This window comes from Coloeus monedula (assembly GCF_965178545.1).
Source record: "Coloeus monedula genome assembly, chromosome: 22".
Classification (NCBI taxonomy): domain Eukaryota; kingdom Metazoa; phylum Chordata; class Aves; order Passeriformes; family Corvidae; genus Coloeus; species Coloeus monedula.
In genome coordinates this window covers 1,244,871-1,258,434 of record NC_138802.1, presented here as the reverse complement: position 1 = coordinate 1,258,434, position 13,564 = coordinate 1,244,871, and the positions used below count along the sequence as shown (strand labels likewise).

The window sequence follows — 13,564 nt, the reverse complement described above, 5'->3', positions numbered from 1 at the left end:
TCCACGTTCCCGGAATGACTGCAGATCCCGGGAGGGAGGTGCTCTGGGGAAAGCCCTGCCTGCTCCGGGGGCAGGAGGGATCCCAGTCTGGCAGTCAGGGAGAGAAAACCACAGGGGTTTTGTGTTTACTGTAAGCACAGCTCACAGTAATTACTGCTCTCCGCCTTGGCTGCTCCAACACTATTTTATCTTGGATCTTTCCCACAGGCAAAGCCTTTTCATTACTCAGAGAGGAACTCCCAGGCACGCTCTGAGCAGGCAGAGGGGAAGGGCGCAGCAGGACGGGCTCCCCCCACGCCGCAGCCAGGGACCACCGTGATGCCCGGCGAGTGGCAGGGCCACCCTCCCGTGTGCCCCGGATTCCTGCTGCTCCTCCAGCCTCCTGCTGTCGCTGGCAGAGCCCCTGGGGGAGCAGGGCAGGTGCTGCTGCTGCAGGGCTGGCACTCGGCACCAGCGCCGTGGCCGATGCACGGGCACTGGAAATGCTGCTGGGAGGGGCCGTGGGTCTGTGCCACAGGTGAGAGAAGGGCTCCTATCAGGAAAGGTGAGTCAGGGGCAGACAGAAACAGCCCAGGAGACAGAGTGGCTGTGAAACGAGGCCCTGCCACAGCAGCTCAGGGACTGGCGCTGCCTTTGTCTGACACCCAAGCCACGGCACAGCCCGGCACAGGGGCTCGGGCTTTGGGGGGATGCAGCTTTCACGGGCTGTAACGAAGCCACCCTCTCCCCAAAACACAGGGGGGAAACATCACCATCACCATCATCACAATAATAATAACAACAGTAATAAAATATAAAAATAAGTAATAATGAATAATGATAATAACAATGATAATTCTAATGATTGATTATGATAAGAACAACAATAATAATAATAGAGTCTGAGCTGCACAGCATTTCAATACCGAAGGGTGGCATCCCTGGCTCCCAAGGCCAGTGCAAAAGGGAAATGATTGCAGCTCAGGCCAGCCCTCAGCACAGCACTGTCTGTCCCTGCAGCCTCAGCTCGGTGCCCCAGTGACACACATCTGCACCCCGGCCCCGCTGGCTCCCTGGGCACATCCCGGCTTCACGGGCTGCTCCCGACCCCGCTGGGATGAGGAGCTGGGTTCCCACACTGTCCTGGGTCCCCCACCCCAAAAACCAGACCCCAAAGGCAGGAGCTGCTCTGGAAACAACTGTGCTGTGCCTGCTCCCTCAATCCCACCCCAAACCTGCAAGACAGCCATGGAAGCAGCAGGGGAGGGAGGAGAGGACAGAATTCCCTTCCAGGTCTCCTTCCCACCAGGGAGGATTCCCTCCTCTTCCTCCTCCACCCCGCCACCTCCCCCAGGGATGCAGAAGCTCACGGTTTCAGTTCCTCCTGATGCTCTTACCCAAAGGTCTAAGGAGCAAAGCCACAGACCTGATTTAGAAAAACACTGATTTTTTTTTTTCCCCCACAGCTGTGTCATTAGAGCAAAAAAGGGAGGGGGGGAGGGGATTTAATAACACTTAATTACCATAAACTCTATCGGATCAGCCGCAGAGCAGATTTCAGGTGCAAGGAGGGGAGGGAGAATGGGGGTGGCGAGGGGAGGCTAAGAGGAAGGAGGAATCCAGGGAAAGGCTGGATTTCCATGCTTAAAACTTGGAAGATTTCACATGACTCAGCCGGCAGTAATTCCAGCTTTGCTGGAGCTTTGCTGTCTGCTTTTGTCATTACCAGGGGTAATGCGGGAGACTGATCTCGCCAAATCTCCTGCAGCCACTAGGTGTGAAATGGACTCTGGCACAGCCCCCGGGAGGCAGAACCAAGCCAGGCATCTGCTGGGCCCTCTGCAGACCCAGCACATCCCCTGTGCACCCCAGCCCAGGGGAGCCCAGCTCTCCCAGCTTCCACCCCTCTGCCAGGGTCCTGCCAGCACAGCCACGGGAGCTCAGGTTCTGCACAGACCCAAGGACATTTCACTGCTGCACAGCCTCTCCACAACATTTGCCAAGGCTCATCCTCCCCAGGCAACGCCACACAGGACAGGAGCACCCAGCCTGTCCATCCCCCCCCTCCTGTCCTACAAGAAACCCGTGGCAGGCCAAGGCTCCCTTTCTTCAACCCCAGTCAGAGCTCAAGGAACCTGCAGCAAACCCATCTCACCCCAGACCCAAGGCTGGGGCTTGGTCAGCAGCTTTCAGGTTTTCTCTTGCCTGTGCCCACTCCCCCATGTTCAGCAGCCTGGGTTTGGGGGGCAGTGGTGCTGTCAGCAAGAACGGGGCCAAACCTCATTTCTTCCCTCGGCCTAATTGGACAGCTGCCAAAGCCACCAGCATATGGATGTCCCCCCCAAAGGAGAGGGACAGACGGACAGAGGCTGGATCTGACTTACTCAGCTGCAGTCCAGCTCCAGTTCTGGGCTCCTTCGTTAACCAGAGACCAGAGAGATTTTGTTTTGGTTTAGAAGGTGCACAATAGCACAGAAAGCAGGATGGCAGCAGGAGCAGCCTGTGAGCCCATCCAGCCCCCAGGGGGTGAGCCCAGTGTCCTTCCCTACGTGTGTTTGCCAGCACTTCATCCAGCCTGCTTTCCAGCCTCCCCAAGGCTCCTACCAGACGCGCTTTTCAGCAGCTCAAGCGGGAACCGAAACGCTCTTCCCCATTTTCCCTTTCCGCCATCCTCCAGCCGCATTTCAGTCTCCAGGCAGTGGGGAAGGAGACCTCCAGCCACGCAGGAGCGAGGGTTTCACCGGGGAATTGTGTCCCCCGTGCCCTGCCAGCACAGCCTTGGCTCCGAGGCGCTCCCGTTTCCACAGGAGACCGGGAGCGTTCTGCTCTGTTTGACAGCGGCAGCGCGGCCCCGTTTCCTCCGAGACACGGCTCCCTTTTGATCTCTGGAGCGAGCTCTGCGGAGGGGGCAGGGAAGGGAAGGAGGCTGCTTCCCTCTGGAAGGGTTTCCAGCCCTACAGGTGTTTTTTCGCTCAGCTCAGGAGCGGCAGTGATTTCCTTGGCCGCCTCTGCTCCCCTCGCCCCATCAGGAGCGGCCACGGCAGCGCGAGCTGAGCCACGGGGTCACTGCTCCTCTTCCAAGGCTCTTCCAGAGCCAGCCCAGCTGTGCCTGAGCCAGAGCTGCTCCCAGGGTCAGCGTGGGATGGAGAGGGGCAGATCCTGCCTGGAGCCCATCACCATCCCTGGGATGCAGGAGGTGAAGGAGCAGCACCTGCACGAGGCACGGGAGCACCAGGCTGCAGGGAAAGGGTCCCAGGAGATGCTGCAGCCCCGGCTCCTCCAGCAAGACAGCAAGGGGCTGATGGGATCCTGAATTCCAACCAGTCCCTGCTTCCCTTCCCATTCCTGAACTGCACTCTGGGTGCCAGCCAAAGCCCCACACTGTCCAGCACTGCCTCACAGCAGCAGCTCCCAAATCCCAGGTGAGTGAGTATCCATCAGGGGCCATCCCGTTTGGGAAGGGTTTGCCACACAAGGTGGGTCCTTCTGTTTCCAGGCAGAGCTGGGAACACAGGGACCGTGTTTTCCCTGTGGCATCCACGCCACAGGAGTGCTGCTGGCTCACAGCAGGATGGGAGTGCTCAGCCTGAGGGGGGTTAGGACACAAACCTTGGGTGCAGCCCCTTTTCACCCCGGGGTGGGGAGATAAAAGCCCCAAAGCACAGCAATCTCAGCCCCTCGCTGTTCCAATTCCAGCATCAGCACAGCCTGGGCTAAAATTCCTGCACAGCTCTGGAGAGAACAGGGGCTCCCCCAGGGTCTAACAAAAACCACTGGGAGATCAGCAAGAGGCCCAGCTCTGAATTTCCATTCTGTCTCACCTCAAAGTGGGAGTAGAAAACAAAACTTTGCTTTATTCAGGGCTTCCTGGGAACTCCTCTGTTAAAAAGTTGGGGGAATCCCTGCAACTTTGGGATCCAAGGAGCAGGATTTAGATCCTGAGTGCTTCCTGCAAAGCCAAGGGCTCCTCACCCTGCCCTCAGCCTGCAAAAAGGGTGGGAAGGCCCAAGGAAAGGAACAGAACAAGATCACTTGACCCTGATGCTCCCATGGCAAAAACATCCATCTGTGCCAGCTCAGGCACTTTTTGAGGACAAATCCAAAGGCAATCCCTTGGTTTCACATGGCTTGGTTGAAGTTCAGCCCCTTCCCAGCCAGCCCACACAGATTCTGTTCCCTGGACTCAGCTCCCGAGCACAAACTTGGAATTACAAGGGGCACAACCTCAGCAGGAAGAGCAAAATAGAAAATGTGTCCCAGGAGCCTCGCATCTGATGGAACCAATCTGTTTATGAACCTGTGGAAGCATCATCTGGAACTCACCTGCACAGCCAGCAGAAACATTCCAGGGATAACAGGAATAGAGCAGATGGGGGGAAAAAATCAAGGAAAACAGATAAAGAGGAGCAGTTTAGAGGATTCCCAGTAAAATCTGAGGCACTTCTGCTGTTCCAGAAGAGTTAACAGGCAGGAGAGAGTTACATCAGAGAGGATTTGGTATTTTCCATAGTGACACCAGCACTCAACATCCTCTCCGAGAATTCTGCCTTCAGATCATCATCTGGGCACAAGGAGGGAAGGAACAGGAAGATTCTGAGAGATCAGGCTGCAGGAGAGGTCCCCACAACGGATCTTTATAAAGCAGAATATGAAGTACGTGGATTGAGAAGGCCTCAGGACAAACTGCTGCAAGAAGTGCCCTCTGAGATTCCCTGGATGGTTTATTGGGAATCCACCCCTGGAGGAGTCTCAGCTGGACTCCAAACCCAGGGAGCAGGATCCAGCTTCACACAGCTGCTCTGCTTTGGGTTTTTTAATGGCCAGAGAGTGCAGGTTTAGGCACAGGGATGGAGGTGGGTATTACTGACAGCTAATTAGTCTGATATTAACTACAAAGCCTTTAAGTAAACGGCCTGCAAAACCTCATTTACTCAACCTGGAGACAAACTCATTAACTGCAGGCTCCATTACCCATCCCACTCTGCCAGTCGTAAAGAAAGTTTAAAAATCACGTTTATAGGAAAGAACTGGAAGGCAAATCAAGAGATAAAAAACCCAAAAAACAACAACAAACCAAACCCTAAATAGAGAAACCTTCTGCAGATTCCATCTCTATAGGAACGCTGCCATAAATGCATAAGAGAAAACTCAGCAGCCCCATTCTCCCTGACAGGCTCCTTTTTTCCCTTTAAAGGAGCAGATGCCAGCACGATCAGCCTGTGTGTACCTTTTATATTAAACATGCAATCAAGACATTCTGCCTGAAAAAGTAGGAACACCCCTAAAATCCACCTCAAAGGCTGCAGCCTGCTTTTTTATAATCATCAAGCAATTACTGTAATTAAGAGGCAATCCCCTTTCTCGCCCTGCAAGGCTCCCTCCGAGGAGATAAAGGAAAAACAGAGCCCTGGTCGCCTCCTCCTGCACCCCCAGTGCCAGACACAGCTCCCACCCCACAGCCCTCCCTCCTTAATTTCAATTAAGTTCCACTCACGGGAAAGGAGAAGAAAGGGAAGGGGGTGGGGGAGGGAGAAGCAGCACTTACCCTTTGGGGACTCACTTCGGGCTTTCTTGCTCTCTAAAGGACACTCACTGCTGCTGTTGGGAGAACATACTCTTCTCTTGCCTAAAATTTCATCTAGGAGAGAGATGAGAAAGCTGAGTGTCAGAGAAGGCTGCACTTTCCTCTGTGCAGGAGCGACCAGAGAGACTTTGGTATTTTGCTGCTCTCTCTCTCTCTCTCACACACACACACACACACAGAGATATTACAAGCAGAGAGAGAAAAAAATGAAAGTAAGAAAAATCATCATCTTGAGAGCCTTGATCTGCTTTCCTAATCACGCAGCCCAAAAGCACATAATGACTATTCATACACTGATCAATGCAACGTTTTCAAGCCATAAATTCTGAATCCAGTTGATTTCCTTACTGAGTTTCATCATTTGCTCTGGTGCCTTTTGTCCCCCCGGTGTTTCCACTCCTTTCATGCCCTGATGCAAAGCAACTGGGGGAGAGGAAGGGGAGGAAAAAAACAACACAGGAAAAAAAAAAAAGCACAACAGATCTCTGAATCTTCCTACCACAGTATCTCTGTCTCTCTCTCTCTGTCTCTCTCTCTCTGTCTCTCCCCCTCCCTCCCCCCTCCTCCTTCAAAACCTCAAGGTCCTCAGCAATCTTCCCCCTCTGGATTGCACGGAAACACTCAAGCCTTTTGCATTACTGCAGCCCTCCAAACCAACACCAAATCTCTAATACACAATTACAGCATCCCCGAGCAGATTTCGAATCAATATCCTCCCCTAATAACGCTGGGGAAACTGAAAGCATGATGGTGCATATGGGCAGGAAGGAAGAGCCTGTTTGTCACTGCAAGCATCAAATTCTCATCTATCAAGGGCTTGTTAAAGATGCAGCACCTTAAAAGAACGAAAAAATTTTTTAAAAAATCTCCCAAATAAGCAGCGTATCTGAGTGAGAACGGATTGGATTTGCCTGTGAGCCCCAGCACAGCCAGGCTGCTGCAATCTGCCCGAAACGTGGGGGTTAAGGAAGGTTACAAACCCCCTCGGTCCTACTTATAACAACAACAACATTATCGCTGTTCCAGGGGACATTTCCAGCCAAGCAACTGTCCCCTGCACTCAGGATCACTCCCCATCACTTGGAATGCAGCTGAGCAGCCCAGGTTGCTGCCGTGGCAGGGATTTATCAGGGGATCAGAGCACAGGGCTGAGCAGAGCAGCCCCAGCAGGTGCCTCTGCCCAAGGAGCAATCCGGCAGCTCTGCGAAGTTCCAAGTGGCATTTCAAGGCTTTGAAGAGCCCAAGCTGCCTCCAAACTCAGCTTGCCACGACCCTGTCACCAAATCCCTCAGCAAAACTGGCACTCGGAGACGATGCAGAGGCTTGTGACCGTGCAGAACCCAAAGCCAAGGAAACACAGCAAAACAGAGGGAATTGGGAAGAGCCAGGGAAGGACAGGAGCACTGGTGACAGCGCTGGAGCTCTCTCAGCACTTCACATCCCAGGTGCCGAGTCAGCCTGTCCACACAATCGGCATTTTCTCACTCCTCCTGCCTCAGTTTACCCCTTACATAACTCGTCCACAGCCACTCTCAGCTTCCCAAGCTCGCAGGTACCTGGCCAGGGAGCACAACCAGAGCCAGCAGCTCCCTCCCCCTGGAATGCTCCATCCTTCATGCTGATTTTCCTGGAAACGTTACCCTGATACTGCAAACCCTCAGTGCTGGAGGCCAAGATCATATATCCTGCTCCTCCTCAGGACTGCTCTCAGCCAGGATTTGTGGCTTTGGAACAACACAAGTCCCATTGCTCCGCTCGCCCCTCCCAGCCCGGGCAGGAGGCAGCAGAGCCCAGCAGGGCTGGAGGCAGAGGAGTCTCCATGGAAAAGAACTGGTGACAGAAGCACGGGGTCCATGTGACAGCAGTTGGAATGCGAGCAGTGAAGATTCCTTGGTTTCACAGCTCTGCCAAGGCACCTCGTTCCCCCATCCCTGCTTCCCTCCCGCTGTTCCTCTCCCACCCCCGGGCCCATCTGCCGGCAGACGCTCGCTCCGGCTCGCGCCGGGCCCTGCTATTCCCAGCTATTCCCAGCCATTCCCAGCCATTCCCACGCACGTCAGCAGCCCCATCTCCTCCCAGCTGGCTGCACCGGGGCAGGGCAAGACCAGGATCACGCAGGAACTCTGAACTGACACCAGCCCGCTCCGACCCGTGCTCCACCAGCCCCCGAGCCCCACAGGTGAGCAGCCAGGTGTGACATCAGCCCCTGGGAGAGGGGTCCAGATTCCACACAGTCCAGATTCCCTCCAGAGGGATGCCACAGTTACCCCCAGGGTGATCCTCCCGGCATCTCAGGTTCACCTCGTCCCACAGCACCAAATCCCACGTGCTGACTCTGGGTTTGGGCTGCCCCCGGCAGTTTTTCAGTGACATCACAGAATCAAACACTTCCTCTTTTTTATTCATTTCCTCAGTTAAGGCAAAGCCCTGCAGTGTGGCAGAGATGCCTCTGGCCCCAGAAGTGTGGGGACTAAATGCACAAGAGATAGAGTAAGCAAGGAAAGGGAATAAAGATCAGCATAAAGATCATCACAGAGACGTAACGACCCACCCCAAATGTACCGAGTCGGGAGCAGAGCACAGGACTGAACTCAGATTTTCTGAGTCCCAGCCCAGGGCTTTAAGAAGTCAAAGCCCATCTTTGCTTCCTGAGCTGCAAGCAGAGAGAGGCAGGTCCCACCTGCTTTAGTAACTCAGTGAACTCCCAGCTGCCAGGGTACAACCTCAGCGAGGTGTTTGTGCTCCAGCACCCATCCTCTCCTCCTCAGTCCTGTGCACAGCTCTGCCACCCCACTGCCACCTGCCCAGCCCTTCCACAGCACCCTGCACTTCCAGTCCAGCCCTGGATCTCCACCATCCAACCCCTCTCTGCCCTGACACAAAGAGCAGGACACCGAGATGGGAGCAGCCACAGTCCATCCCCTCCTGACTTTGCAGCACCAGCAGCAGCAAAACCAAATATGTTTTGCAAATGAGCTGGCAGAGCAGCTCCTGGATGTCTCAGCACCCTCCCAGACACAGGTTGTGCATTTAGTGCCTTGCTGCTCATCGACCACAAAGCCCCAAGACAGATTTTGCTCAGCCCATGCACCTGCAAAAGACAACATCCACCTGAAAGTATGGGGAGCGATGGCTGGGGTTTTGTTCTCCAAATCCCTGCTTTTGCCTCCTCTCTCCTGCCTTCTTACAGAGTGTTGCAGTTGAAAGGAAGCCCAATCAGGGCAGTTTTTAATATTACTGCTGAAAATGAAAGACATTATCAGTGGAACTGTAGGGTTATGAAGCCAGGCCAGGCAGTATCACCAGGAAGGGGGGCTGGGGGAAGCCCCAGGCAAACTGATCACCCACTGCCACCAGTGCAGCACAGCCCTGAGCACAAACCCCCTCACCCAGGTCCCCACACAGGTCCCCAGATCCCACATCACATCCCAGGCTCATGCTGGCCTGGCAAGGCAGCACAGGAAGCGACCCAGAGGGAGGATTTGGGGACAAAGTGGAACATTTTCCCCAAAGCTGTAGAAATCAGAGTGGACTTTTTCCTCCCCTCTTTTGTGGGAAGCCCAGCACTCACCTGCTGCACTCCTGCAGTGGGGCATGGAGACAGGGCTGGGAAGCAGCTGGAGCAGGACAGCACTTCTGTCCCCAGCACAGGGATCACCCCAGGCTTTGCAGCAGCAGGAGAAAGGATGTGGGCACGGCCCCATAAACCAGCTGGTGTGGCAGCCAGGCTGGGGGGGTTATTTTGTCTCCTGCCCTGCTCTAATCCTCAGCCTCCCTGCACTCAGCAGAGCTGCCTGGCTTAAGAGTCATCCTCACCAACACATCTAAGAACCCCAAGCCTCCTGATCAGCTTTGAGGAGAGGACTTGGGAGCCTAAGTCTGGGGAGATTAGAAAACCTATCCCTAGGCTTCCCCAAAGACAGAGGGGCTTTATCCCCACCCTCCACAGGGAATCTGCACCAAGGACACTCATGGTGAGAGCTGAGCACAGGGGTCACCTGGAGAAGGGAGATTAATGAGCTGCTCACAAGGTTTTTGCCCTCCCAGCGTTGCTGAATGGGCTACAAAGGGCCCCAGTTTCGGCTGAGGGACTGCACCAAACTCTCCTGCACTAAACTCTCCTGCACTGTGCTCCTGCTCCAGCACAATGGGAAGAGATTGAGACCTATCTCACGCTCCCCATGCACAGCACTGAGCCTGCTCTGAAAGCTTCTTGGACCACAAAGTCCCGAGTAAACAGAGAACGGAGCCAACTTCCACGGGAAACCACCCAGGCTCGGCCAGCCAACATCCAGCGAGACCAGAGCCCCTCTTCCACCTCCTTTCCTATTATTTTAAGAGAGGGAAAACATCCTTGCTCTTAACTCCAGCCCTGAGGATGACAATCCCCACTGGCCACTCTGAGATGTCTTGGCAGCATCTTCCCCTTTTCCTTTGGCACAGACAGGCTCCCACCAGAGGAGCTGCTCCGCTCAGCCGAGCCTGGAGCTCCATCCTGGCCGCTCCTCCTGTCCCTGTGTCCAACACAGCAGGTTTGGGGACATCCTGGGGACTCCTTCTCCCAGCCACAGGCTTCTGTGAGCAGCTGCCCCAGCTTGCTGGAGCTCAGCAGGCCCAGAGCTGCTCCCAACAAAGGCTGGTGGGAGAGGGGGATCCATCAGCACCAGCCCTCACCAGCAGGAATCCACAGAACAAAGGCAGAGGGAAGCACAAGGTCATGGGAGTAACGGGCCATAATTTAACTGAGGGCAACAAGAATGGGGAAAAAAAAAATTATTGGGGAAGCTGGGGGCAGGGAAGCAGTCAGCTTCTGGGATTTGGGATCCTGGAACAATACCAGAGCAGGGCAGCTCCCAGGGCAGGGAAAGCTCCAGCAAGGAAGGAGGGGACAGGGAATACTGCTGGGTCTCTGCATGGGGAATGCCAAAGCAGCTGCAAAATAAAGGCAGCATCCCCCTCCCAGCAGGCCAGGTAATGGTGTCTGGGACGTGGCAGGAGCAGGCTCCAGCCCCAGTGACTGCCCCGGGTTATCTCGCTGCTCCTGCTGTCCCCACACCTTTATCTGTCTGCTGGTGTCACTCAGATTCCGACGGGGAGCGCTCCCGTGCAGGAGCAGCCTGACAGCACAGACAGCAGGGCAGGGGGGCACTGCTGGCTCAGGACTGTCCCCAGCACAGCCCGGGGTGTCTGTGAACCCTCCCCAAGCATCACCCTTTGAGCTCCCTGGGACAAGGGACTCCGGGCAACAAAGAAAAACAGGAAACAAAGGGGAGGGAGGGATGGGACACAGGAATGGGCTCTCACTGCCAAGCAAGGAGGATGCACCATGGAATAACCAGAGTTCTCTCTTTTCCCTCACTTTTAGAGGCCTTTGGCTCAGCCTGGCTGTGCAGTCACTGCTCTCAGCAGCAGAGGAGGGCTCCAGCAAGAGCCAGTGCCCATCACCACTCTGATCCCAGTGCATGTCACAGCAGCACCACAAAGGCTGGCTCGGTGTCACCGACCCTTCCCCGGCTGCCAGTTAACCACAGCACACGGGAAGAAGGGGGCTGAGCAGGATTCCCAGCAGATAACACACCAACCAGCCTTTCCTGGGCACGGGAAGCAGCCTGGATCCCCTTCCTCAGCTCCACAGGACCATCTGCCTCTCCTCCCACCATCCACAGTATCCTGCTGCTTCCCACCTCCTCACGCTCCATCTCCCCAGCTGGAGCAAGGCACCTGAAAGGAATGGCCAATATTTCAGATCCCAAGGAATGAAACAGAGGGAGGTGCAGGAGATGCTGGAGCCATCCTGCTGCCTGCCTGGAACGAGGCTGTTTATTAGGGAAGGTGCTCCAACATCCCTCTGGCTCCCAGGTTCCTACAAAATTCATTTTTACAGCATGCACCAAAGCCACGGAAAGGTGGTAAATATTCATAGTATGAAAAACGCTCATGGAAAGGATATACTGCACTTAAGAGAGAGATCTGAATTAATTTTATATGCTGCAGAGAGGCTTTTTAGCAATCACAAACTTGTGAATCCCAACTTTCTTACAGAAAAGATTTAAAGAATGCAGCTGGGAGAGTGGGCTGGAAGTCCAGGCCTTGTGGAGACTCATTTTCCTGCCTGGAAAGGAGCAGGTTCCAGTGGGTGACGCAGGAGAAGGGGGAAGTTTGGTAAATCAGGGACCTGAGCACAGTTCCAACAAACAGGTTATGAACTCCCCATCCCTGGCAGTGCCCAAGGTCAGGCTGGACACTGGGGCTTGGAGCAGCCTGGGACAGTGGGAGGTGTCCCTGCCATGGCAGGGGTGGCACTGGATGGGCTTTAAGGTCCCTTCCCACCCAAACCAGTCCGGGATTCTGTGACCACAAACCTCTTGGGCAAAGCTTGATTGGCCCCAATTTCTCCCTCTGTGCTAAAAAGCCGTGAGAGCTGGCACCACTCCCCTGGCACAGAGACTCCTCAGGCCTGGGGAATGCCACCTGTCACCCAGGGAGGCAGGGACAGCACCCCTGTCCCTCTGCTGGCTCCGGGGTGCTCAGAAGCCTGCGGTTCCCTCCAGCACCCAGCAGAGCTGCTCCTTCCCAAGGCTCCCAGCGTTTCCTCAGCACAGGGAAGGCCGAGGGCAGCGATTTCCAGCAGAGCTGCTGGTGGTGCTGTACCCCCTTAGCACCATTTAAATGTCCAATTGCACTCATTCAGCCCCTGAAAAAAACGCTGCTCCTCCAGCCCGTGACAGCTTTGACAGCCAGACTCCTTAATTCCTTTTTCTTATTCCCTTAATCTGTCATCTTTATCAGGCTGGGGAAGTGCCAGGCAGCAAGCAGGAGCCCCGGCCCCGATCAATCTCCACATTACAGCTGACAGAATGGTGCTAATAACTTATTGATCTCATGTTTGCCAAGCCCCAGTGGGGCTGAAAGGCTCCCATTGATTGGCTTGAGGGAAGGAGCCTCTCAGCTGAGAGCCAAGCGGAAAACCTTCAAATTGTCTTCTTCCCAGGAGCTGGGAGAGGGAGGGAGTGGGGAAGGGAAGGCAGGGACCAGGACAAGGAACTGAAGAGGAGGAGAAATGGGAAGGAAGAAGGATGTGTGTGTCTGTGAGATGGGGATTAGGAATGGAAAAGGAAGTGGGGGGGGAAAGGGTTTGAGAAGAAAGAAAAGCGGGGAGGAGGGGAAAGAGCAGGAAAGGGGAAAAAAGCAAAGGGAAGAAAAGGAACTGGGAACAGCAAGATTGTGCAGAGCTGAAAAAGGAATGAAATAGGCAGCTGACCCTCTTCTTGCTCACAGCAAATCATTAATAAAATCCTTCCCAGGCCCAGCCCTCCATCCTTAAACAACTCTTCCCAGGTCTGCTCACGTCTGGCACAAAGCACTGCCCACTGCCCGTGCAGGGGTGAAGCCACGAGCTGTACCTGGGGACATCCCCGTTCCCCACGGTGACAGAGCTGCAACTGAACCCTGGGGAATCCCCACCCAGCTCCTCGATTTGCACCGAGAGGCCAAGAACCACCAGAGATGCTGAACAGAGGGAAAGCAGCTGTGAGCTCTTTCCTGAGCCCCTGTGGGGACCCCCGGGCTCACCCCGATGAGCAGGGACAGCAGGAGGGAGAATAAACAAAGCAGCAATGACCTCTCACAAACCAGAGTAACAGCTCTGTCCTCTTTCCCATTCAGCCTGGATCAGCCCCGGGGCACACGAGCTGGGGCAGGGCTGAGCTGGCAGGAATTCAAGCCAAGGCAGTGCCAGGGTCACTCACACACTGCCCCGGGGCTCTCAATGCCCAGGGCTCTTTTCCTGGTGGATTTCTCTCAAGTGCATCCATCCCAAAGCCTGGGGCAACATTTCCATGGACACAGACAGGTCCCTGCACCCCTGTCCCTTCAGCAGGACTTGTCCCTGCCTGTCACCTGTGACCCACTGGGCACTCCTGGCAGCCTGGCAGGAGCAGGGGGCACAGCAGCAGCTCCGAGCCTGCTCCTCCCCTAGGACAGGGGCTCTGCCAGCTGTGC

General features: G+C 55.1%; 1 protein-coding gene across 1 annotated transcript in view; it reads right to left on the bottom strand.

Moving 5' to 3' along the window:
- SAMD11 (sterile alpha motif domain containing 11) overlaps positions 1–13,564 on the bottom strand; it is a gene marked incomplete at both ends in the record, with an annotated part of 83,940 nt that overhangs the window by 22,041 nt on the left and 48,335 nt on the right. Inside the window, one exon of the mRNA XM_082295514.1 lies at positions 5,525–5,617. Coding sequence (XP_082151640.1) covers positions 5,525–5,617 — 93 coding nt within the window. The remainder of the gene's footprint in view (positions 1–5,524; positions 5,618–13,564) is intronic.